General features: G+C 41.8%; 1 protein-coding gene across 1 annotated transcript in view; it reads left to right on the top strand.

The window, feature by feature from the left end:
- The window catches only part of sonb (SON DNA and RNA binding protein b), a 77537-nt gene that overhangs the window by 30287 nt on the left and 19703 nt on the right, over positions 1–27547 (top strand). The window contains exons 6-10 of the mRNA XM_073462642.1: positions 22066–22283; positions 24550–24832; positions 25281–25474; positions 25622–25774; positions 26348–26523. Of these exons, the coding sequence (XP_073318743.1) occupies positions 22066–22283; positions 24550–24832; positions 25281–25474; positions 25622–25774; positions 26348–26523 (1024 nt within the window). The remainder of the gene's footprint in view (positions 1–22065; positions 22284–24549; positions 24833–25280; positions 25475–25621; positions 25775–26347; positions 26524–27547) is intronic.

Here is a 27547-nt window from a genome sequence, read left to right on the forward strand (position 1 = left end):
ACTAATGTGTAAAAAAGGTCTAAGTGAGTGTAATCCACTCATGCTAAGCCTAAATACAGCATCCGCCAGAACTTTATAAAACACATATACATTTGTGACATTTAACTATCCAAAGTTACTCACATCTGTGTCATAACAATGTTTATGACGCTCATTTTTCATGAGGTTGACGTCCCCTTTTCCTTTCAATTCAGTCAATAAACTTTCTCTAGGTTATCTTGATGTGTGGAGTCGATTCAGGTGTCTCCTTGTAGAAGAGCCTTAAGATCCGATGTTGACAGCACCGTGTCCCTCTTTCTCTTTGCGCTGCTCCTCCAGCCTTTCCTCAGTTCATCCTCAATTTGCTCTCTTTCGCCAGCGCGCATCTCGACTCCTAGCTCCCTCAGCACCGGTGCAGCACTCGTTAGTGTCGTGAAGATCTTATCCCCGGTCTTCAGTCTTATTTTCAGTTGTGCTGGACACAGACATTTTGCCTGTATTTCCTTATTTTTGAGTTGTTTGATAACTTTGTGAACTCTCGTTCTTTTCTTTTGTAGTAGTCTTGGTTGAAGAAAATCCTTTTCTCTTGGAAAAAGACTTGTTTCTGGCTCCATGCTTGTCGTATGATCTCATCTTTTATTGCTGCGTCAAGGAATCTCACTATTATCGACCTGGGAGGTGCCGCTGAGTCCTTAAGTTTAAGTCCAAGTGACCGGTGTGCCGTCTCAATCTTAATGTCCATTTCTGGTGATAGTTTCAATGTCTCCCGGAGCAACCCTTTCACAAATCCAGCTGTATCCTTGCCCTCACTTCCTTCTGGAATCTGAAAAATCCTTATGTTGTTCCGTCTCAATCTGTTTTGGAGATCCTCACATTTTGCTGAGAGGTCCATATCACGATGAACCAAGTATCGCAGCGCCCTCTGGTGTCGCATGACCGTGTCTTCAACCTCACTAGCTCTCTCCTCTATTTGTCCAATACGTTCTTCATGTTTAGCCATTTGGTCTTTTATATCTGTAACCACTTGCTCCAGTCGCCCAAGGGACATTTTAGTTTGGTTATGCCCTTCTTGATTTTCTTGGCGTAGTTTTTCAACTCCTCCAGTAGCGTTAGCTCTTGCTGACTCTGGCTGCTAGCTGGGGTGTCTAAGCTAGCTGGACTCGGTGGTCTCCGTGCGTCCTCCTTTTCTTTCCAGCTACCTTTGTTGAGAGTTCTTTGTCTCGCGGTCGTAGTCATTTTGTAAAAGTTTACTGATATTTGGACGTCTATTACCGCTAGTTGTCACTTTTTTTTTATTGTCTGGCGAAGCTCTGTTTCTATGCTGCCATGTCTGCTATGACGTCACCGGAAGTCCCTTTTCTTTCCTTTTTGCTGCTTCTTCTGACCAAAGAAGTGCCAATTATCGGTATTTTCCTGGTCTCATCTAAAGCTGGTTGGAAAAAAGATAGTTGCATCCAGTCCAACAATATCACACTTAAAAATTAGTGGGTGCTACTGTTGACTGGTCATTACATTAGTAGGACGAATAGCTACTGAGGCACACAAACAAATCTCCACACATTTGCAGAGCTTAGCAAAAGTCACCTATAGAAAATAGGGAATTGAGAGGCCTGTCTGAGTTGTAATTAATGACTTGTCTGTATTCCCAGCTCTTTGAGCAAAATCATTTTCAGCCACTATAATCTTGAGTTGAGGTTGGAAGTTGAAATACACTTAGGTTGAGTTCATTAAAACTACATTTTTAACCACTCCACAGATTCAGTACAGACGACCTAGAGTTTTGGCAAGTTGATTATTGGCAAGTAAATGTTGCGTGACACAATTTATCCAACAATTGGGTTCAGACAGATAATTTCACTTAAAATTCACTATATCACAATTCTAGTGGACCAGAAGTTTACACACAATAAGTTGACTGTGCCTTTCAACAGCTTGGAAAATTCCAGAAAATGATGTCATGGCTTTAGGAAATTGTGATCTGATCAGTCTAATTTACATCATATGAATCAACTGCAGGTGAACCTGTGGAAGTATTTTGAAGTTGCTGTAAGTGTTGTCATTGTATTAGCAAACCCTCTGTCCGCTGTCACCGGGAGCACTGGAATGGGTAGCTTTCCCTGTTTGACTGTGGCCGGTGCTGGTACCAGAACAGCACTGGAATGGGTAGCTTTCCCTGTTTGGCTGTGGCCAGTGCTGGTACCAGAACAGGCGGATCCTACTCTCTTCCTGTTTTCTGAGCAGACAGGTGTGTAGTTGTCAGGTAAATGAAAATATTAATCACCAGTGGGCAATATGCCAAATAAAAAACTTCACTATCAGCATCTTCAGCATATCAAATGTTGTGTTACCCACAGTATAATATGTTGCCAAAACAACTTAATTATAAAGGTATAATATGCAAAAGTTTAGTTTTGCCTCTGTTGTTCAGACATTAAGAGATTTACTGACTGTTAAGTTATATGCAGCACTGTTTTCTCTTACCACACAAGTGCCTTATCCCAGCACTCCCCAGTGCACTCTTCAGCGATTCCTGCCTGAAATAAAATATATATGGACATGTGCCCTGAGAAAAGCATGCCATTCAAAAATTCACCTTTGTTACACCTTTTTGTCATTGTTTACCAATTACATTTTTTTTTCCCTCAACAAATTGAAGGAGCTGGACAGCGGCAATTCTTTTCCAGTACTTTAGAGAAGATCATTTTGAAATGGGTCGCAAATTGTTCAAATTACAGACCAGGCTTTTTTAAAAACAATTGGCTGTCCTAAATTAGTCAGGGACACAGCCAGAAGTGATGGATAGGTTGATAATTGCGAGAACAGTAGGGTTAACGACAGGTAAAACCTCTAAACAATCTAGACGGTAACATGTCAAGATAGCAGGAGGAAAATGCAGCTTAGAAATGGTTTCACTGAGGTTGTGCATAGAAATGGGGTCAAACTGAGTTGAAACATTTGGAACAGTATTTGTTAGAGCATGAGAGATGACTGGGGGCAGAGATGGCAGCAGGAGCAGGTTGTACAAGTTGATGGATTGTGTTGAACAGAACTCAGGGTTGTGTTTATTATTAGTGAGTAATTTTGAGAAGTAAGCTGTTCATGCATCATGCATCAAAAGATCTTTCATGTGAAGTAAATGAACATTAAGTTTTGTTTTCTTCCATCTGCGGTCAGTTCTCCTGTTTACAGCTGCGGATAGAATCATTTATCCACGGGGGTGATTTGGAAGCTGGTACTGAACCGGTCGTGGTGGGTGCAGTGGCCTCTAATGCCAAGGATGCAGGTTATTGAAATCATTGAATAAATCATTATTTTTAGGATGAGTTGGGCTGTTTTGTAAACCACAGAACTGTAAAGCAGATTATTACATATACAGGAATGACCTGTTCACCTCAGAATTGGTGGAGTTGTTTGGATGCAGTATTCAAATAGAATACATTTATGGTTAGAGACGAGATCAATCAGTGAGAGTAAGTTACTAGTTAGCCCTAAGTAAATACTAGGGCAAGAGTTGATCGACTTAGTAATGTTATGGACCTTGGATGCAAAATGTTTTGATGTGTCATCAAAGTGGATATTAAAATTCCCTGCAATGATAATTCTCTTATCAGTTGTGCTTTGTTTACAGTTGCATTAATTACTTTAAGCAACAGCAAGGCCTCCACCAAGATCAGTACTCCATGGGGAGTTAAAATAGCTGTAGTCAGGAGAGAAAAGTTCAGCTAGCTGGCAGCAGTCCCCAGTTTTTACTCAGTTCTCAGTTAAAGCTAGAAAGTCCAGGTTATGGGAGGTGATTAAATCATTCAAAATGTAAGTTTTGTTTGGCAGATACCAAATTTAGTTGGAGTTGTGGCTGTTGAAGGAGCAGTGTTACAGGTTATGCTTTGAAGATTGTTTTTGTTATCCTGCTTGCTGGTGCTAAATGGATGATTAACACTGTTTGTTACAACAGATTTAATAGGGAAAGGAACTGGAGAAAGCATAGGGGACAGAGAAGGGCAGAGCGGTGTCCTTGCCATTAGACAAAGTTGGAACTGTAGACGAAGAGGAGGGTCTTTCCGGTCTTGGGGGACAGAAAGGGACACAGAGTCAGTAGGGGGCGTTACCATCCTGGTTACTAGATTAACATCTAAATGAAACCATTGAAAAAGAGAAGGGACTTTCAGGTGGGAATGTGAGAGAAGTAAACATTCAATCATGTGGTGAGTTTGTACTGCATGCTGTAAGTTAGCTACCAACTTTTGCATGCCCAGTTTGTTCGGGTGAAGAAACAGACATACGATTCCTAAACAGATTAAAATTGTCAATAAAGCCCACATTGTGTGCTCTGCATGCTGACTGCAGCCAAGAGAGAGAGAGGTGCATGAAGTAGGGATGTAACGATATCAAAAACTCATGGTAAGATATCATCACGATATATAGTCCATGGTACAATATTTATCACGATATATATAAAAAAAAGAAGCAAATGACTTGAACAAGGTCCTTTAATAATAAATGTGATGTATATAGCATTTATTATTTGTATACAATTTATTTTTTACTTTTTATTTGATATCCTTCTGCTTTCCTTCTGTAGTATAATAAAAGTAGTCGGCCATGATCTACGCATGTGTAAAAAGTAGCCTTTGGGCTATGTACAATTACAAAACAATACAGCAGCCAGTAGCAATCCCTCTCCCCCTCTAGATGTGACATGGGAGGACAGATGCGTCGATCCCCGAGTGCGGCGTAACATGGAGGAGAAATCTCCATGTTACGCCGGGGATTGGGGATTGGGGATCGACGCATCTCGACTGGTGGGAGGACAGATGCGTCGATCCCAGAGTGCAGCGTAACATGTTATGCTGGGGATCAGGATCGACGCATCTCGACTGGCAGGACGGCGGCGAGCGGAGCAAGCTACTGCTAGTGTGCGTTGTTCAAAAACCTTCGTTTTAGTAAACTCTGTGTACACAATGTTCTCAATGCTCGTGTTCATGTGTAGAGACCCTGGTGACACTACGAGCAAAGTTTCATGTTGTGTCGAGTCTTCTTAGTGTTTTAAAAATAGCGATTTTGATGCTACCATACAGCTGCCCCTAGCACACAATTGAAAATTATTTTGACCCGAAAACGAAACTACGGTAAATCTTAAAAGTGGCTTTTTCGTCGTAATTATGCTTTTACACAAAGGTTTGACTAGGGTACATTCACAAAAAAAGCCTAGGTTGCATTTTAGCGAGAGTTACACTTTAATGCCCAAGGATACTGAATAAGCATTACTAAACCATAATTAGCCGTTTAATGTTTTTTGTGACCCTTTTTGAAAACTTAAGTATAACTTCAAGATGACATTTTTTTATTATTAATTTCAAATGAAATTGTTAAATGTTGTAAATAGAATAATTGCATTCTCTTTAAACATGTAGCATAAAGTCTTCATCTTTTTTAAGTTGGAATGAATCATGAAATGAAAAATGAAAATACCTGTGTGATTGCTTCAGAATTACTAGTCACAAAGAACATTATCAAATGTTTAATTTTGGTTAAGTAAAGCTTTTTCAGTACATTCATGCATTTTTTTCTTTCTAGAAAAACATAACGTGGCTACATTGCCTGCCGTAGGCTAGGCCAACTGAATGACTAGCACTATAAACCTTAACGTTTTTTTTTTAACAGAGGGAAGGTTACCTCCTGGATATTAATATGGCTTGCAGAGTAACCCTTCAGATATTCCTCAGAGTATGGTGGACACCTAAAGCATCTATGGTGAGTGGAAATAACTCAGGTAGAGGCATCTGATGCAGTTAACATCCTTTACTGATGGTGGAATGCTTAGTGTTATCAGTGGGCTACAATAAACATAAATTACAACCGAAGAAATACAATAAAATGTTTAGAGAAATAAGGTAATCCATATAAGGATAATGTCAAATTAAACATTCTTATGGTTTAAAAACATAAGTTTAAAGTAATTTGATCCTGTCATACCACAACTGAAACAGTAGCCCAAGATTTAGCAAATGATTACCACAGTTTTACACAATGTCCGATTATTAATCCCCAGTTACTGATTTCATTGAAATATAACATGAAATAACATGAAATAAATAGATATATTTTATTTAAAATTTTAAAATGTTAGTTGACATCATTGTAAATGAGAGCCTGCCCTCAAAGATCTTTACAGTTTAAATAAAAGGAATAATAAAATTTACATTTACATTTAATTTACCCACTGGGTAGAGATTTGGTGCAACACATTGCTAAACATTCACAATATACGAAGGAAAAAAAGGAAAATAAAATAACATGTGGCATAATTGATTAATTGAGAATTATGATTAAGTAATACCTATACAGTATAACATACACAATAAGTTAAGGAACGTAAAGGAAGATAAAGGACACCTCTATATAAAGAGGTACAGTCATTTCCCTTTTAACATTATAAAATCAGTTTTCTCTTAATAAATAAAATATAAAAATCGATTAGTTCTGAACTCCATGACATAGGCTACATATTAATTCAGTAGGAATGATCAACCATGTGCTGATTTGGACTTGAACTGAGAAAACTTCCCAGTCTTGTGACCACAGGACTTCACTAGCCCTTTTCACTTATCTCCGCAGCAGCAGTTCACCAATTCTACGGCGTTGTTTGTTCGTACAGTGCCAAGCAGCTCCGGCATAAAGACGCACCAGTGTGTAATTCACACAGAAAGCCGGCGCTGCGGATCCAAAAGAGGTGTGACGGTACACGTCATGATGATGACGCCTGTGTGACAAAGTTATGTTTTTGGCTCTAAATTACATGATAACATAATCACCATCAGTAAATAGGATGCTGTCTGACTCTCACTCGTGGGGAGGGATGCTGATTTCTGGGGGAAAGTTCACTGAAGTCTCGGTCGGGAAGGCTGACTGTCGTGGTGATTTTTTTCAAGACAGTAACTACAACAACACAATAGTGAACGAGACAAACACATGGTGAGTTAAAGTTCTTTAACTCACCATGTATAATGTAAGTTAAAGTTCTTTAACTCACCATGATAGACGCTGTTTTTCGGGCAGAAATGTGACGAAGAGTCAGTAGGACAGAGAGGAGGACAGACACTTCTCCACGTATAACTGTGGTATTGTTTTCCTCATATAAGTTGCCAAAGACACTACCAGCTACCACATTACTGGTGTTTGGTCCTGTAACATTGCTTTGTGGGACATTTTTTCTTTATTTTGTTGAGTGAAGGATCTGTTTAGTTATCAGACTGTCAGATCGACATGCCCCCACTCTGTGCCGCCGGCTTATCCATTCATACAGGTACAGTTCGCCTATGCTTCGCCTCTGATACTACCTCCAGAGACGCATCAGAGGTGCTGCGAAATTTCACCCCTCGCCGCATCTGAGACTTTCACACAGAGGAGGATGCGGAGAAATTGGCGCAGTGTGAATGGGGCTACTGTGAGAGCCATAAAACTGGCTCCACAAAGACATTTCTCAGGAACATCAAAGCCTAAATGTCAGAAAGATGGCTTTTCCAACTCTGATGGAAACACCGACGGAATATGGTTAAATTTCCGGTTATACGGTTAAAACAAATAAAGTGTAATCATGCCTGTTAATGCCAGAGTATGTATATTTTAGACCCAGCAGATTTGGTTACATTTTCAGAAGTATCATAATAAATAAATTATTGAACCAAACTTCATGAATGTTTTTTATGATGTCACAACCTGGCTCAAAGGCTGTGCCAAAGTAGGGAGACAAACACAAGTTGGCTACAATGAAGCGGTATTTATTGGTCCCACAAGCATAAAACAACCAAGGAAAATGTGTAAAGATCAGTATCAGTAGTGAAAGCATGTATGGGTGTGTGACAATGTATGTGCAGATCAAAAGAAAAAAGGAAAACGTGCTGCCATCAGGCCTGCCAGTGAGCAGGGATCAGTCCCAGAGAGAGCACCAGCAGAATGAGAAAGATCTTTGTAGGCAGAGCACACTGGCCCAGGTGTTGCTCATGCACCTGACGACCCTCCATTCAGCACCTGCAAAACACAACCCTCAAGAAACAGGGACCCCTAGTGCCTGGATGGAGGGATCGTCACACCCCCCCTCTTAAAAAAACTGGGGTTCCCATCTGGAAGCCCAGACAGACACCGTGACAACATAACAATCGACCAATAATTTTTACCAGTAATTCAAGATTATACTTTATCATTCAGAAATTGCTCTGTTCAAACATACAATTTACTTTTTACTCAATTTTTTCCTTTGGTCTCATAACCCTTTTATATACTGCAACCCATACTCACGACTTCTGCAGTGACCCTCCCCCATATCAGCCAGCCAATCTCCACCCTGCAACCCGGTACCCCTGGAGCGCCTGGAGAAGCAACCTTAAGAGTAGCCGTGGGAAAAGGAAGGGGAGACCAGGAAGATCACAAACAGTAAACATCTCAAGAACAAGGTGCTCTTGACAGAGCATCAGCCACAATATTTTCTGAGCCCTCAATGTGGTGGATATCCAAACAGTATGCTTGCAAAAACAAAAACCATCGCATCAGTCTGTGGTTCGGACAGCACAAAGAATGAAGAAAAGTTATCGGGTTATGATCTGTATAGACCACCAGAGGAGCACTGGACTCGACATGAACTTCAAAATGTTGGAACGCCCACACGAGGGCAAGAGTCTCCTTCTCTATGACAGAATAATTTAACTGGTATGAGTTAAATTTCCGAGAGAAAAAACACACAGGACGTTCAACACCATTTCTGTCAGACTGAAGCAACACCGCACCAGCACCTACATCACTTGCATCCACCTGCAGCCCGAACAAACGGTCCATACACGGTGCTACAAGGACAGGAGGTGAACACAAGACAGTTTTAACATTTTCAAAAGCCTGTTGACATGAAGCTGACCAAATGTATTTTGCTTTAGCTTTCAACAAATCAGTCAAAGGAGCTACCACAGTTGAAAAGTTCCTGCAAAAACTGCGATAGTAACCCACCAAGCCCAAAAAACGCATGAGCTCCTTCTTGGTGGTGGGCACTGGATATTGCTCGATCGCAGTCACCTTTGCTTGCACTGGCTGCACCTGCCCTTGCCCCACTCCCTTCCTGAGGTAGGTAACTGTAGCCTTGGCGAACTCACACTTAGCCAAATTGACTGTCAGGTGTGCATCACGCAGTCGGTCGAACAGCTTCCTAACGCGGTCGACATGATCTCCCCAAGTATCGCTGTAGATCACGACATCGCCAAGATACACCGTACAACCATCCAGCCCAGACACAACCATATTCATGAGACGCTGAAAGGTCACTGGTGCATTCCGCAACCCAAAGCTCATCACAGAGTAGGAGAAGAGACCAAAAGGAGTTATAAAAGCTGAAATCTTTCTAGCTCTTTGAGATAGTGGAACCTGCCAATAACCTTTGAGTAAATCAAACTTACTGACAAATTGAGCTGAGCACACCTGATGCACGCAATCCTCTATGCGTGGAAGTGGAAAAGCGTCAGGTTTAGTTACCCCGTTTACCTTACGATAATCCGTACAAAACCTAAAACTTTTGTCAGCCTTGTCCACAAGCAAACAAGGAGATGCCCAGCTGGAAGATGAAGGTTCAGCAATATGATTGTCAAGCATTTACTTGATTTCTTTCTCCATTACCTGGCGTTTCTGCTGGGACACCCTGTAAAAACGCTGGCAGATTGGCTGGGCATCACCCACATCAATGTCATGCTCTATCAAACGTGTACAAGTTGGAACATCATCAAACAAGCACAGATAGTTGTTAATCAGAGCAGACAGTTGGACGTACCGCTCCTTGGACAAATGTCCAAGCAATGATTCCAAATTACACAGCGTTTCTGAGTTCTTTAACCGGCCCCGCAACAAGCTCTCGTCAGGTGAAACCACCCCATCATCTTCATATACTGACAAGTTAGCAGCCAATTGCCTCTCCACAGTTTCTGCCATTAACACCGGTTTCACTGTCTGCTGTTGCCCACTCCCCCCCCCCCCCCGTTGCACAAGACTGTGACGCTTGGGTGTAGTAGGGTTTTAACAAGTTAACATGGCAAAGTTGAGTGTCTCTTCTACGCTTTGGTGTTGATAACAGATAGTTCTGCTCAGAAACCTGACGCAAAACTGTGAACGGACCATGAAATTTAGCCTGAAATGGAGAACTGACAAGTGGTAACAAAGCCAGAACCTGGTCGCCTGGACTGAACTGGTGAATTTCAGCTTTACGGTCATAAAGATGCTTCATTTTTGTCTGCGCTGAGGCTAAACTTTCTTTAGCCCTTTCCCCAGCCACGTACAACCGATGCCAGAAACCATTAACATAATCAATCAGATTCTGAGGTGGTTCGGGTTGTGCGACCGGATCATGCAACGGAGCTAATGGCCCACGCACTGTATGCCCAAACACAAGCTCATTTGGACTAAACCCAGTGCTCTCCTGCACAACCTCTCTGGCAGCTAGCAACAACCATGGCAGCCCCTCCTCCCAATCCTGATTTAACTCAACACAATATCCCCGCAACAGAGACTTCAGGGTTTGATGAAACCTTTCCAATGCGCCTTGGCTCTGAGCATGATATGCGGAAGCCTGATTATGTTTCACTCGGAGCTGCTTCAACACTTGGGAAAACAAGTGAGATGAAAAGCTGGAACCCTGATCACTTTAAACCACTTTTGGAATTCCAAAGATTGAAATAAACTGTGTCAGTGCTTTGACCACAGATTTAGCAGTAATGGTACGCAACGGATAAACAGCCGGATATCTGGTGCTTTGACACATTACTGTAAGCAAATAATTACTTCCAAATTTTGAACGTGGCAAGGGACCAACACAATCAATTATCAGATGCTCAAATGGCTGCGCAATCGCTGGAATGGGAGACAGAGGAGCCGGCTTAATGTTCTGATTAGGTTTTTCCGTCATCTGACAAGTATGACATGTTTTAATATAACCAGACACATCCCTCTTCACATGAGGCCAAAAAAAATACCTGAGGATATAATCGTACGTCTTACGGACCCCCAAATGTCCTGACTGGTTGTGCGACGCTCTCAGAACCTCTGCCCGGAATTTGGACGGGACAACAACCTGAAAAACAGGATTACCAACAAAAGTTTCCCCGTGTGGCACCCATTTTCTCACCAGCAATTTGTCTTGCAGCAGATAACCTTTTGCAGCGCTCTGCCCATCAACATTCGAAAGCACTCTGTCAAACAGCCCACTAAGCGTAGGATCAGCCTGTTGCTCTGCCGACAGGTCGCTGCGGGAAATAGACAAGAGAGAGTCAGGTATAGACACGAAGAAAGCCCCCCTGTCCTCTATGCTACTCTGCTCAACTTCAGGTTCTGCCTCCCCACGGCACATAGCCCGTGTAACTGCGCAAGCTGTGAAAACACCAGGAAAACACTGCACACTCTCACCAGGTACCGTAACAAAGGGAGAAGGGGTTACTATGGGAGCTGGCGGAACGTCAGCCCACACACGGCTACCAGCCAGATCATTCCCTAGGATGACATGAATGCCTCGGATTGGTAGTGCGGGACACACACCCATAACCACCTCACCCTGAACCAACCCACAGTCAAGCTCCAATTTATGCAATGGAACAGGCAACACAGTTAAAGCCATTCCCCGCATCAGAATGTAATCCCCAGTATCAGTTCCCTGAGAAAAAGACAGTGCAGAGCTCACAATGAATGAATCAAAGGCCCCAGTATCTCTCCAAATTTTCACCGGTACCTTGATACCACTCCCTACCAGAAACACATGGCTGTCCGACACAAAAGCTGAGAAATCAGACTGCTCCAGGCTGCAATCCACTCCAGGCTCCATCTTTTCATGTGGGGAAATGACACCGGGAGAACTGATCTTTCCAACCGAAGAAGCAAGTGCGACAGGCTTGACATGCGCACTACCAAACCCACTTTTAGCACTGGACTTAACCGGGCATTCAGCTTTCCAATGTCCCCTGCCCTTGCAGTAGTGACATAATTCAGTCGGGTCAAACTGTATCTGACCCCATGTAGCCCGTTCTGACCTACCCCGGCTAGTACTAGCTCCTCCCTCCCACCGTTTACCTGCTGGGCGAAAGTTGCTACCATCCCCCCTGTACCGAGCATCATCCCGAGTCCTGCACTCGCGGTCACCACGATGCGTCAATACATACTCATCAGCCAGAGTAGCGGCCTCGATAGCCGGCTTCACTTTCCGTTCATTTATATAAGTAGCAATGTGACTGGGAACAGAGTTCTTAAATTGCTCCAGAATGATCAAGTCACACAAAGCCTCATAAGTATGAACCCCCAGTGAAGTACACCAACGATTAAACTGAGTGATTAACTCCCTGGAAAACTCCATATGTGTCTGCTTACCTGACTTCTCCCAGGAGAAGGAGGAACCAAATGCATCAAAAGCACGTGAGGGCCCAGAAGAAACAGAGACCTGCCATACGTTACCCACATTAACCAAAATTAATCTGCGCTCTTCAAGTTCAAGTTCTTTAATTTCCATTTGCAACAATAGCAATTCTTTGCGCTGCTCAAAAGTCAACCCAGTACTCACCCCAACTTCAGAGACAGACACATCAACCGTGTCGAATCCAGAACCACCAGCATACAATTTAGGCTGGAGAACACCCGCTTCCAACAAATTCTCCTTTAGAATGTTCTTCACATTCTCCTTTAACCGCCTATCACCGACATCCATCCTAAAATGTTCGGCAATTTTTACTAATCGCGAACAACGCTCCAATAACTCCTCCGACGGAGCTCTCAAAAACTCCGCCAGAGTAGTCATAACTGAGGGAACAAAAGGACTAACTTTACCTGTCCGAACACACAAAAAAACTGACAACACCCAAGCAACAGAGCTCAAATGGCCCCTACACAGCCAAAAAAAAAAACAGGCCACAGCCCCGTCCCTCTAACTGCCTAACCAGAAACTACTTAACTCCCCCCTAGTCTTCAGGCGCTACTTGTGGTGGGTATTTATGCACTGTAACCCGCAAACCCGGTGAAGCAACCAAAATGTGGTGACTCCACCTGCAGCCCCGGACGTGCTCCCAAGACAACTGCTTTAGCCACTTTCGTCACCACACTATCAAAGCCCCCCCCAAACGAACCCCAAAGGGAATTCGCTCTTAAGCCTAACCAGGGACAGAACAGCAGCAAAACTATGGCTTGCAGAGAACCACCAGAACTTGGTGCCACAACCTCACCAACAGAACTAGCTCGACAACAACACATCCCTCAAAACAAAACATGTTACTCAGTAGGCTACAATTGCTTGTATTTAACCAAAAACAGCACAACAGACTACTCACCACTCTCGTCACTTGTCTCCCAAATGATTAGTTGCCACCCATTCACAAAAACAAGATGCACAACTTACTACACCTGACCCGATGTCACGCTAACATTACACCAATAAATCACAGTCTCTGCCCATTTTCAACCAGCAGAACAACTGTGCTTTAAAACCGGGTCAAACAACAACTGGACGAGCCTCCATTTGTCACAACCTGGCTCAAAGGCTGTGCCAAAGTAGGGAGACAAACACAAGTTGGCTACAATGAAGCGGTATTTATTGGTCCCACAAGCATAAAACAACCAAGGAAAATGTGTAAAGATCAGTATCAGTAGTGAAAGCATGTATGGGTGTGTGACAATGTATGTGTAGATCAAAAGAAAAAAGGAAAACGTGCTGCCATCAGGCCTGCCAGTGAGCAGGGATCAGTCCCAGAGAGAGCTCCCGCAGAATGAGAAAGAATTTTAAAGGCAGAGCACACTGGCCCAGGTGTTGCTCATGCAGCTGACGACCCTCCATTCAGTACCTGCAAAACACAAACTTCAAGAAACAGGGACCCCTAGTGCCTGGGTGGAGGGATCGTCACAATGACAAAGTAGTATGTGTTCCACTCATTCACAATCACAAAAAAATTAAAGTTGTAGAAAGCATTGGAACTAAAGTCTGCCATTATATACATGTTCTTTACGAGTGCGTGTAAACTTTTTAGCACGACTGTATATATTACTGTTAGCGTTCATCAAAAATGCATCTACAGCGTTAAACAACAATCATTTTTGGCATTTGTTGACAGTGGATCAACTTCTAATATGTCAGGGAGTAGTTTTATACAGTCCTTGGGAGTAAGAAGAAGAAGCTGTAGTGTTGTGTATGTACAAACCACCAAGGACAAAACTGAAAGTACTGAAAAACACAAACAACATGCTGGACCTTGTTTACACCACCATACCTGGTGCATACCGGGCCGAGCCCCGCCCCCACCTCGGATACTCAGACCACATCTCTGTTAAGCTGATCCCAGTTTACAGACCACTTGTCAGAGGCTCCAGACCAGCAAACAGACAGGTGAAGACCTGGCCGGAAGGAGCCATCTCTGCCCTTCAAGACTGTTTTGAGTGCACTGACTGGCAAATGTTTAGGGAGGCAGCAACCACCAACGGCTCCACTGACCTGGAGGAGTACACGGCATCAGTAACTGGCTTCATCAGTAAGTGCATTGATGACGTCACTGTCATCAAGACCATCCCCATGTTTTCAAACCAGAAGCCATGGATGACTGCAGAGGTACGTGCACTGCTGAGAGCCAGAGACATAGCCTTCAGAGCAGGAGATAAGGAAGCCCTGAGCACAGTGAGGGCAACACTGGCCTGGGCTATCAGGGATGTTAAACGAGCGCATGCCCAGAAAATCCGCGGCCACTTCAGAGACAGCGGAGACACACGGCAGCTGTGGCAGGGCATCCAAGCCATCACCAACTACAGGACAACAACACCGGCCTGTGACAGTGATGCCTCCCTGCCCGATACGCTGAACGTGTTCTACACCCGGTTTGAAGCAGAAAACGATGTGGTGGCGAGGAAGAACACCCCCCCCCCTCCCGGCGAACAAGTGCTATGTCTGACCACCGCTGAGGTGAGAAAGACTCAGAGTCAAACCGCGTAAGGCTGCTGGCCCAGACAACATTCCCGGGAGTGTGCTCAAAGGATGGTGCAGACCAACTGGCAGATGTTCTCACGGACATCTTCAACATCTCTCTGAGCAGTGCCACCGTCCCATCGTGCTTTAAAACCACCACCATTGTCCCTATACCCAAAAAGTCACCTGTGTCCTGCCTCCATGACCTTCTGCCCCCCACCCTAGACCCCCTGCAGTTCGCGTATCAAGCCTACCACTCCACCGACAACGCCATCACCACCACCCTCCACTCACCCATCTGGATAAAAAGGACACTTCCGTCAGACACGTCAGAATGCTGTTCATAGACTTCAGTTCAGCATTCAACACAATCATCCCCCAGCAGCTGACTAGGAAGCTGAGCTTGCTGGGCCTGAACACATCCCTCTGCAACTGGATCCTGGACTTTCTGACGGGGAGACCCCAGACAGTCCGGATCAGGAATAACATCTCCAGCACCACCACACTGAGCACAGGGGTACCTCAAGGCTGTGTGCTCAGTCCACTGCTGTTCACACTACTGACCCACGACTGCACAGCACTACACTACTCGAACCACATCATCAAGTTCACCGACGATACAACTGTGGTGGGTCTCATCGACAAGAACGACAAGTCATCATACAGAGAGGAGGTGGAACAACTGATAACCTAGTGCAAAGTCAACAACCTGTCCCTGAATATAGACAAAACCAAAGAGATGGTTGTTGATTTCCGGAGAACACAGAGGGACCATGAGCCACTGGACATCCACGTCTCCCCGGTGGAGATCGTGAACAACTCCAAATTCCTCAGTGTCCACCTGGCAGACAACATAACCTGGTCCCTAAACACCGGCTCCACCATGAAGAAAGCCCAGCAGCGACTCAACTTCCTGAGAAGGCTGAGGAGAGCCCACCTCCCACCCCCCATTCTCACCACTTTCTACAGAGGGACTATAGAGAGCCTCCTGGGTAGCTGCATCACTGCCTGGTTCGGAAACTGCACCCAACTGGACCGCAAGAACCTGCAGCGATTGGTGAGGACGGCCGAAAAGATCATTGGAGTCACTCTCCCCTCCATCTCAGACATTTACACCACACGCTGCATCCATAAGGCAACCAGCATTGTGGAAGACCCCACCCACCCCTCACATAGACTTTTCTCCCCCCTTCCATCTGGCAGAAGATACCGTAGCGTACGGTCTGTCACTACCAGACTACAAAACAGCTTCTTCCCCCAGGCCATACGACTCCTCAATGCTCAGGGACTGATCTGACCACCTCTGTTACCCTGTTGTACGCTGTCCGTTGCTGTTTTTGTATTTGTCTGATGCACTATTGCACCTCATGTAAATAATAATAATAATCATACACTACAGTTATTTGCACTACTATCCAGCTACATGTAGCATGTGGTATTGTTGTTGTTGTTCTATGATGTTGTTGTTGTTTATTTGCGATGAAACTTCTTGAGAAACATTATTTCATTGTACTGTGTATATGGCTGGAATGACAATAAACCCTCTTGACTCTTGAATCTTGAATGCTTTGGGTCATTGTCTTGCTGGAAAATAAATCTTCTCATGCAGACAAAATCAGGTTGTCCTCAGGGACTTCCCTATATTTTGCTGCATTCATTTTACCCTCTACCTTTACAAGCCTTGCCGTTGTTGAGAAGCATCCCCATAGCATGATGCTGTCCCCACAATGCTTCACAGGAGGTAGTAGGAATGGAAAAGTATTAAACCTCTATAGAGGTTTGAGACCATTGTATGAATAAAATGCGCGCGTGACAGGATGGTGTACTTTGGTTCCAATGTGTGGAGGACTCGCTGCTTTACCACCACGGAAAATGGCCTCTATATAAGCTGCAATAAAAACGCAGATGCACGCCGTGGCTATAGCACTTGACTGTGGAAGTTGAGATGCAAAGGCATTTGTCAACATTGTCTGGCCTTTCAGTTTTTATTCACAGGCGCGGTTGATTTTAGTAGAGAGCTGTGGTGGTTCTAATGTTAGTCACGGTGTATGGCACTATTTTCTTACAGTGCTTACATCTTGTCTGTCACTCTGTCGCTGTTTATGGTTTCCACCGGATAACCAAAATTCTGCCACAGAAATGATTTACATGTGGCGGGGGCATCTTCTATGCTAATTTCGAGTTCAACATCAGACTCTCTCATGCTGGCAGCTGCTCTGTCTAATTGCTACACGCGCATTGCAAGCAGACGGTGGTGCGATGAAACATCCTAGGTTGGAGTGGCGGTGTGAGGGTGTCACTCATTAGAATTGGCCTTATCACAGCCAACAAATGTATAACCATGAAACTGAAAGATGAACAGCCACCTACATATAATACACAGACTAATGGTAACTAATGTACTACTGTAACCATTACATTAGTAACACATTAGTAGTACATTTTAGCATGGCATCGTGTCCAGGGGCTGTGGCTTGAGCATTCGAATAAGAGGAGCATGAAAGTCCTGATCACTGGGCCATGACTGGAGTAGTCAGTTTTGGTTTGGAGGCACTGGATGTTGGAGGAGCATCCCCAATATCAGCATCTCAGTTTTCCCAAGGCAGCCCTTGACTGACAGCCATTGTCTGTTCCTCATTCTCAATGGGTGGCCTCTTAAACTTTTTGTTTAAGATTTGTTCTGACAGCTTCCTAAGGTAGCTAGCTAGCTATTATCCGTAATGATTGGTTGCTGACTGCTAATTGAATAGCGTAAAGGCAGCGTGTCTTCGCACTCATTTCAACTTTGAACCTTCAACAAGTGAAGTAAAGTATCCAAGTTTTTCCAATTTATTTCAACAGTGTAATAGTGTTATAATTTTTTGCCATTTACTACTATTTTTATGTATACGTGTATGAATATATGTATATGTGTATATATACATATATATTTCTCCATCTCTAACTCTCTCTATCAATTTTTTCAATTCAAAGGGGGCTTTATTGGCATGAAAGTTTCAACAACAATGTTGCCAAAGCATCAAAACACAACTTGTCCAAATTCGGACTATTCTGTCTCTCTATCTATATGTATATCTCCCTATCTCTCTCTATCTCCCTCTCTCTATCTCTTTATCTCTCTCTATCGCTCTCTATGTATCTATCTTTATATCTATCTCTATCTCCCTATCTCTAACTCTATCTCTATCTCTTACTCTATCTCTATGTATCTCTCCATCTCTAACTCTCTCTATCAGTCTATCTCTATCTCTCTATGTCTCTACTTCTCTATCTCTTTATCTCTCTCTATCTCTCTATGTCTCTATCTATATCTCTATCTCCCTACCTCTGTCTCTCAAATTCAAATTCAAATTCAAAGGCACTTTATTGGCACGAAAGTTTTAACAACAATGTTGCCAAAGCATCTGTCCAATCACTCGGACAGAACACAACAAATAACAACATGAACACCAACACAACACCAAGATTGATTTACATTAATTATATATACAGTATATACAGTGTGCGTGTGCCTGCGTGCGTGCGTGCGTGCGTGCGTGTGTGTGTGTGTGTGTGTGTGTGTGTGTGTGTTTCGGTCATTCACTGTCCCACAGGTTGTGGCATGTTGACACATATTGGGCAGCAAGATATGCCCTGTCTCCTTCTCCCAGGAGTATTTTTAATTTTGAGATGTCATTCAGCTCTTTGAAATCTGAGATTACAGAGTTGAACTTGTTAAAATAAATGTTCCTCGTTTCGTTGAATGTTTACATTGTAGGAGAAAGTGCATCTCTGTCTCAACCTCACCTGTCGAACAGTGACCACATGTTCTGTTTTCTTTTGGTTGCCATGATTTTTTGTGTCTTCCTGTTTGGATTGTCAGTTTGTGGTCACTGAGCCTGTACTTGGTGAGGATCTGTCTCTGCATTTTATCTCTGACAGTAGAGAGATATTCTGCCAATTCATAATCTCTTTTTGGGGCTAGATAATCTAATCTACTTTGGCTTTTAGTTTCTTCTTTCCAATGTTTCAGATATGTTTCTTTACATTGTGTTATAATTTGCTTTACTCTGATTGGTGTTTGGAGAGCAGTGTTGTTGTGAGGCTGGTCAGACTGTGTCTGAGAGGGGGCAGTTAGCCTCAGTACCAACTGACATAGGGGACTCTTTTCTGGGCTTAGCTCTTGAGTTTGGAGGGCTTTGGAGTGGAGGGTGTCTCAGGGGCTGGATTTCAGGTGGTTAAAAAAGTTGAGCGTTCTCTTTTGAATGTTAATTATCAGTGGGTATCTGTCTAATTCTGCTCTACATGCATTTGTTGGTGTGTTTCTGTGTACGTGTAAAATGTGTCTGCAGAATTCTGCATGTAAAGATTCTGTTGGATGTTTTCCCCAACGGGTATAGCTCTGATGACTGAGTGGACCCCATACTTCACTACGGTACAGCGCAATGGGCTGGATGAGACTATCAAATATTTTAAGCCAGATTTTGACTGGAATTTGGAAATTATAAAATGTTCTCTTAATTGCATCTAGGGCTCTTCAAGCTTTTTCTTTTAGTGCTTTCACTGCCATGTTGAAACTCCCTGATGCTGTAATGGTTATACCAAGGTAGGTATAACTCTTGCTATGTTCAATATGATTATATGATTATTTATGGTAAATTGGTGTTTGTTCTCCTGACATCTGGGGCGTTTTTGAAAGATCATGACATTAGTTTTCTTCATATTTACTGCCAGGGCCCAGTTCTGACAGTTCTTTTCTACTATGTCCAGCTGTTGCTGTAGTCCTTGTTCAGTAGGAGACAGTAGAACAAGGTCATCAGCATAAAACAGAGACTTCACCTCTCTATCTAGGAGGGAGAGGCCAGGAGCAGCACATTGATCCAACTCAACAGCAAGTTCATTTATATACACATTAAATAAAGTCGGACTTAAATTGCACCCCTTGCGTACACCTCTTCTCTGGGTGAAGAATTCAGTTTGTTTGTCTCCAATTTTATCAGCACACATATTTTCCAAATACATTGATTTAACCAGATCATACATTTTGCCCCCTATACCACAGTGTAGAAGCCTGTAATAGAGCCCTTCATGCCAAATACAGTCGAAAGCTTTCTTGAAATCAATGAAACAAGTGAATATCTTACCATAACCTAACCCTAACCCTTTTGTTTGGTGTACATGTTTGTTAATTAAAGTGTGAAGGGTATATACATGGTCGGTGGTGCGGTGTTTTGGGAGGAAGCCAGTTTGACTTTTACTTAAGATGGAGTGTTCCTCAAGGAAATCTAGTATTCTTTTATTTAGAATACTACAGAATAATTTACCTAGACAGCTGCTGACACAGATGCCACGGTAGTTATTAGGGTCTGATTTGTCCCCACTCTTATGAATGAATCTCTCTCTCTCTCTCTCTCTCTCTCTCTCTCTCTCTCTCTCTGCCACACACTCACGATGCAGTGCAGGCACAACACAAACTTTTTGTGTAGGCTACAGCTGAAAAACACATATTGACTGCTTCTTGGTGGTAACTCTGCCTAAGCTGGACGTATTCTCTGCTGATTTGCTGGATGGCACTGATTAGCTTTTTATTCATTGAAATGATTTGGGCGTCTGCGTTGTTCTTAACATATCCTTAGGCATAAAAAATGTTGGTTGGTTCTGATTGCTTAAAGTTGGTTGTTGTGCAATGATGTAGTGTATTGGTTATAGCTAGCGAGTAGATTGAGTTTTCAAAAGTTTCCCAAACTTGATAGTTTTAATATGACATTGACAACTGCCACTAGATGTTGCACAATATTACCACCATCTCATACCAAAAGTGGGCACGTTTTTGATCTGAGACCTCCCTCCGATTCAGAAACAACTGGATTGACAAAAACAGTAGTTTTACGTCACAGATGATCTAAAAAAAATTTTGATCTGCTGAGTGAATCCATGTAATACAATTATTACCCTGCCAACTTCCTGCTAATGCTTACTACCTAAAACATCAAGTAAAATTTGTGTTGAATGGGCCCTCGCACTCCTGCACGCATCGGGATGTGGGACAGCTGCAGCCTTTTTGCCAAACATCGACTGTTCGGCATACCTCTGAATTTTCATGTGTTTTGTGCCAAGGAATTCAATCTGACTTTCTGTGTCAACTATGTAGTTCTACAGAACACTCACTGCTTACATATTTGGGTTAAAGTATATTAAGGGTAGACCACACCATGATTGATTTTTGATTGACACAAAAGGTTTACTTTCTGATGCCAATAGTCAGCGGAATACATTGGTATAGAAACTATCATTTCTATGTCAACCATGTTGGTTTGGGACAATGTACACAATGTATAATTGACCATCAGTCATACTAAAATTAGAAATGTGAAATGAAGTAGCTGGGAATAGGGGGGATGTCTACTTTGTTTCAAATCTTGTAGGGGTTGCTATTGAGCCATTTGGCCTGAATCCTGAGACCCACATCAGATATCAAGGTTCCCTACTTTTGACATATATGACAAGTTTCATGAGTTCTTTTAGCATCCCTCGCCCCTTAACAACAACTCCCTTTTCTATTGTGAATAATACTTTGCCAAGCTAATGCAGTTTTGCTCAGAATCTGGAATGAAGCATCATTTAAGGCTTTACTAACCAAATTTGAGTTGGATCTGATTAACCTGGTCAGAGTAATTTAGTTTTTATTAATTTAGAGCCTGTAACGTCTTTTGCCAGTAGTGTCTTTATAAATATAAACTTTTTATAAAGTTTTTTCCACAGTTTCACGGGAAGGGACTCACATGCAACAACATGTATAAGCAGCGGGACAAGCTACCAAAACAAAGAACAGAGAAACTCTGATTTCATACACAGTGTGACTTCATTCTCTGCTCAGGACAGTTACTTCACCATATCTTTATATAGCAAATAGTACATAATATTAAATGTTCAAAATAGTAGCAAACAAAATCAGAAACCTTTAAATTAATTTGGACTCTGAACGCAGTGCTAGTTACATACAAAAGGCCGTCTCACACAACCAAAATAGGGTGAAGCCATTCGATCACATTGATACGATACTATTCTATTTTATCCACAATAACTGTATTGGCTCAACAACCTGCCTTTTCTCACTGTGATGTTGCTTTATCCTTCCATGATCTCACTGATGGTAGCTCCTCAGAGAAGAAGGTAGCTTTGGCTGAATCCAACCAGTCCAACCAATCACCTTTGAAAGGCCTCCAATTGTGTCAGCTGGCCTCCAGCCCAACCAGAAGAAACATCAAAGCAGTGGAGCTAACAGAGTCAGTTACGAGGCTGCAGAGTCCTGACCGGAGTGAAAAGCCATCCAAGAAAAAAGAAGAGCAAGCAGAGGACACAGCACAACAACTAGGTAGGACCTGTTTGATGACATTGTAGGGTCAGGGTTTTTTCTCACAGCCCGTTATGAGAACCAACCAGTAAAAATATGATCAACTAATCAACCCAGCCTGTCCCACAAAAAATGTATGTATCATAATAGTACAAATGTTAGGACTGAGGATTAGAAGGGCAAAACCCATTGTCTTCTCCAAGGTGCTGATCCTGCTGCTGGGTCCACAGTTCCAGGATTTAACCTGTTTTGACCTGCATTACCCCTTACACTACAGCCCTGAGCCCAATACAGGATACTCTTGATGAAATATAGTACATTTTACATGTTAGTTATTCAATTTTCTGCTACTCTATTCTTTCACTCCACTACATTTTGTGGGCAAATATTGTACTTTTTACTTCACTACATATATTTGATAACCTAAGTTACTAGTTACTTTACAGATTGAATGCTGCATGAGAGCCAATGAGGCACATTTTTAAATTAATTTGTTTTATTGGGAAAATTATTTTAAAAAATACTGAATCTAATAATCAGATAAAGCAAAGCTTTAGTCTGCAGTGTATTCAGTTGTGTGCCTGCAAATGTAATGATTAAGTGAATTTGTAATCAGGGGTGGATTACCAAATGGGCCAACCAGGCCCAGGCCAAATATATTTGTCTTTTGCATGCTGTATATAGTTGAGACGCGGAACAGACGCTTCCTTAATCCGTCCCTGTTTGTAATACATTCTGATATGGCTGGCTACAGTGCCCCTACCTACCATGCATTTGTCAAAGTGCCCATGAAGACCTAGGTTCAATTCAAACCAGTGATCATTTCCCAATAAAGCCCTGTCTCGCTTTCCCGCCCATTTTCTGTCAAACCTCACTGTTCTATTGAAATAAAAAAAATCTATTAAAAAAAAAACAAAAAAAAACATGCACTTACTTAACCTGGGAGGTGTGCCCTGGTGAAGTTCAGTTCAAACCAGTGATCATTTCCCATTCATTTTCAATGTTCTATTGATATAAAATGTATCAAATGTAACAAAACAAACAAACAAAAAAATACCAAAAACAATGTAAAGAAAACATGCACTTACTTAGCCGAACAAACGAAAATTAGTACAAAAAGGTTCATTCATTGCCGTCTATCTTCACAATTTAACACATTTTTGGACTTTTTATCGCAGAGTTGGAAAGCTCAGATCCTTTCACCTATATTTTGATACCAAGATCATCAAAATTGTGATTATCCAATCTCAATCCAGGTCCAAGTCTAATGGCTTTCAAAGGCGGCCATACTGGAAATTGGCAGCCATATTGCGTGACTAATGGGCTTTTGAAAAAAATGGGTCCCAAAGAATATTTGTGCCAAGTTTGATGCTTGTATCACAAAGTGAACAATTATCTCACTAATCTGCCGGACTATTAACAGACAACATCACATCACTCCTATCCAGTTTCTCTTCATTCGTTTCATGCCATCAAGGTCCCTCGACTTTGGAATTAACTACCTGAGGGGATAAGGCTTTGCAGACTAACGCTAACTTCTTTTCAATAACTTCTTAAAACCCACTTTTATAGACTTGCTTTTTTGTGAAGTCACCGTCTTTGAACTGGATTTTATCTTTCCATCTTTTATTCCTTTTACTGCTCTTAGTCTTTTCATCTGTTTTAAACTCCTCCCTTGTGATGTCTTTTTTCTTACTGTCCTTTACTGCTTTTATTTTTTTATTTTTAATCTATTTATTGCCCTTTATTGTTTTTACTGCCTATAATCTTTTTATCTGTTCTTAATTCCTTTGATGGTATGTTGTCTTCTTATTTTCCTGTATTGAGTTTGTTCTTTTATTTAATTCTATTTTTACTTTTTTTTCCTCTTTCTTTTTCTGTAATTTTGCCTGTTTTAGTGCTTTTCTTTCCTTGTAGTTAATCATATTGTCTTTTTGTGTTCTTATATTTTTTGTTCTGCCTTCTTGTTTTAACTCCACTTAGACTCAGCTTCCTTGTGTTTGGTTTGACTGTTGAGTGTTTATTCTGTAATATTGTCTTCCTTGGTTTCCTGCTTTTGCTTGTTTGTCAAAGCACTTTGTAAAATCTGTTTTTAAAGGTGCTGTATAAATAAAGCTTATTATATATTATATATGGGTTAGGTTAGGTTCAATGGTTGTGTTCATGTAGAAGTAAAAGAAGTATTTTGTACCTACTTTTATACCTTTTATGCCCACCCTTTTAAAATAGGGTTGTTTAGTTCTGCAAGTTGTGTCTAAGTAATGTGTTTTGTGGTCTAATGCTCCAGGTTCTGGCACATCCCGTTCCATGCTGAACCAGTCCATATCTACTGAACCTCATCAGGCCACTAACCCCAACTTCCCTCAGCATAAAACACAGGAATACAACAGGACCTTTCCCACCACGACAACCAATAAATCACCAGCAAAGAAGAAGAGAAAACCATCAAAGTCCCCACAGAGGAAAAAGGAAGCAAAGTCATCAAAGAGGCATAAAAGATCCAAGTCACCATGTAGGAGCCACAGGAGGGAATCCAGATCCAGGAGTCCCTCAAAGAAGAAGAGATCGAGGTGAGTCATGAGGTTTTTACTTTATACTGACCTTGTTTATTTTGTTGGTGTTATAGCTAAATTAACCAATATTTGTCAGGATACTAAAATATGGTTTAAACAATTATTTCATTACAGTATTTGTTGCATATTGTACCCCTTCTTCAAGCACTGAGTTTAGGGCAGAACTGTGAGCACTTGTCAGTCATGAAGGATCAATTAATTACTTTTAGTGGTGGAAAATAGCACAATACACCACCCTGGTATAAGCAGGGAAGCTGAGCAGTATGATACATAAAAAATCAGTACATGCTCCTTAAATAGTTCACAACATAAATAATAGGAATGTCAGTGCATAAATCCCAATCAGAGGAGTAGTTTCTCTTATCATTGGAGAGGTTTTAATGTGCAGATATGGTTTAGCAGTTACTTCATTGTAAATTAATTTAACTACATTCTATCTGTGCAGGTCAGGTGACCGGAGGCCAAGGAGGTCACACTCACGGTCAGTGTCACGTGGTCCAAGGAGGGCTACATACAGCCAAAGGGACCGCTGGAAACGAGAGCCAAGTCACTCCCCTGTACTCATCCTCCGCAAAAATAGATCACCCAACCGAAAACACTGCAGTTCAAGCAACAGCCCTCAACGCATCAGTGACTTGGGTGAGATACTATGAAAACAATTGTTTGACACCAGTTGCAGTCAAGATTAATTTGGTTTTGGCATTATTGTTTAAAGACGGTATTGGTTTTGATGATGTCACTGTAAGTTAGGTCTTGTATTCATGTTTAGTCTTTGTGTTTCCTCAGACAAGGACCAGTTGTTAGAAATTGCAAAGGCCAATGCTGCTGCCATGTGTGCCAAAGCAGGTATGCCCATCCCTGCCAGTCTGAGGTCTGCAGTGCTTCCCCTGGCTCTGCCAAGTATGGCCATGAATGCTGCTATGGCCAGTATGACTGCTGGTATGATTTTGACCTTTGTTTCCTTTCTCCTTGGTGTTTTTTTTTCTCTAAAACTATGGATCAGTTGACTGTATTGTCAGTATTTTTCAGCTGTTGTAGAGACTGAAGCCTGTTGTGTAGGCCATGAACTTGCTGCTGTTCTAATCTTCAACAGTGGGTGAAAGGCTGCAAAAGTTTATTTTCAATTCGTCCACAGAGACATCATTTAGTTAATTTGTTATCATTGAATCAATTGAGATCAGTAGTGTATGAGCGGTACAATTGTTAGTGTGTGGCCTGTGAGAGTCATTTCCTAGAGCACTGACACATAAGCAAGCCTAGGCATGATGTCTTTGCCTTGGGTTTTACAGATTTTTGTTATTTGTATGCTATCACAATCCATTAAAAAACTGAGGAAAATTATGCATTTTAAATACAAGCTGTGTGTAGGTCAGGCAAACGGCCAACAAGCTTGACTTAACTTGAACAAGCCAATGAAAAACAACTTGTTTTTTTTTTCTTGTTGCTCCTGTCTGTTCTCTTATTCTGTTTCTGTATCTTCCTTATATCTTCCTTTCTGTATCTTCCTTATAGCCACCATGACGGCAGCTTTGTCTAACATGGGAACTCTTTCTTCGCTGCTCCCGCTACCCTCCATTACCAACAAGCCACCTCCTGTCCCCACTCAACCCAACATTTCTGCTTTGGACGAAGTGAAGAGGAAAGTAGCAAAGCAGGCCAACAGCATCAGTATTAAGGAGTTTACTGATGTAAGGTTATAGAGCTTGTATTACACATGTTAACCCTGTTTAATGTATTGGTGTTTCAACGCACACAGAAAACTTTTTTTGTTATGGCTTACTTCAAAGGTCAAGTAACTACTGTTTCCACAGTCACAACTTTACATATATTAGTCAATTATGACGACCATGACTGACTTGATCATGTTGTGAATATAATGCGGCAATCAGCCAAAACATCAGTTTTGAATTATTACGTTCATACTTTTTGTATTGCTGTCTTTTCATCGTTACTACTTAATGTTAGCCAGCTATAAAGTAGGAGAAAAAATTAGGTCACAAAGATTACTGGCATATTTTAAATATCCTTTGAACATTTTATTTCGCCAGTTGGAGAAAATAAAGTGGCGCTCTTGTGTGCTCCAGCAGCACTACACGTATGTGTATAAATACCCGCCCCCAATGTCAAACTTTTTAAAATTATTTGCATAGAATTTCAGCATTTAAGTCTCTTGTAATTTCTTTGATGTGAATTACAATATCTTCAAATTGTACGTGATGAGATGCTAGGGATTTGTCGGTTGTTAGAGATATTGGTGTTCCAATAATTCATAATAGTTCATGATAAAATAAATTAAATAAATGAATAATAACAATAACAATAACAATAATAATAATAGTACTTATTGCCACCTTGGAATTTCCTGGGAATCAACATTACAAAGAACCTGCCTGTCATGGACATGACGCATCTCCACGCTGTTAAAGAAAGCTCAGAAATTACTGTACTTCGTGACGAATCTTAAAAAGGCAAAATCTGTTTGTGATAGCATTTCCTAAAGAGCAATAAAAAGTATCCTGATTGTAAACAGGCATGCGATGTACACATTACAGGAGTGCTCCATGGTGGGTGATTAAAACTACCCAGAAAATCATCACATACCTGACTTTTATTTGTAGGTAGCATAAAGGGACTTGAACTATATTTTTTTACTTATAATTTTTTTTTTTTTTATTATTATTATTATTATTATTATTATTATTATTATTATTA

The sequence above is a fragment of the Pagrus major genome, chromosome 24, assembly GCF_040436345.1.
Source record: "Pagrus major chromosome 24, Pma_NU_1.0".
Lineage (NCBI taxonomy): Eukaryota > Metazoa > Chordata > Actinopteri > Spariformes > Sparidae > Pagrus > Pagrus major.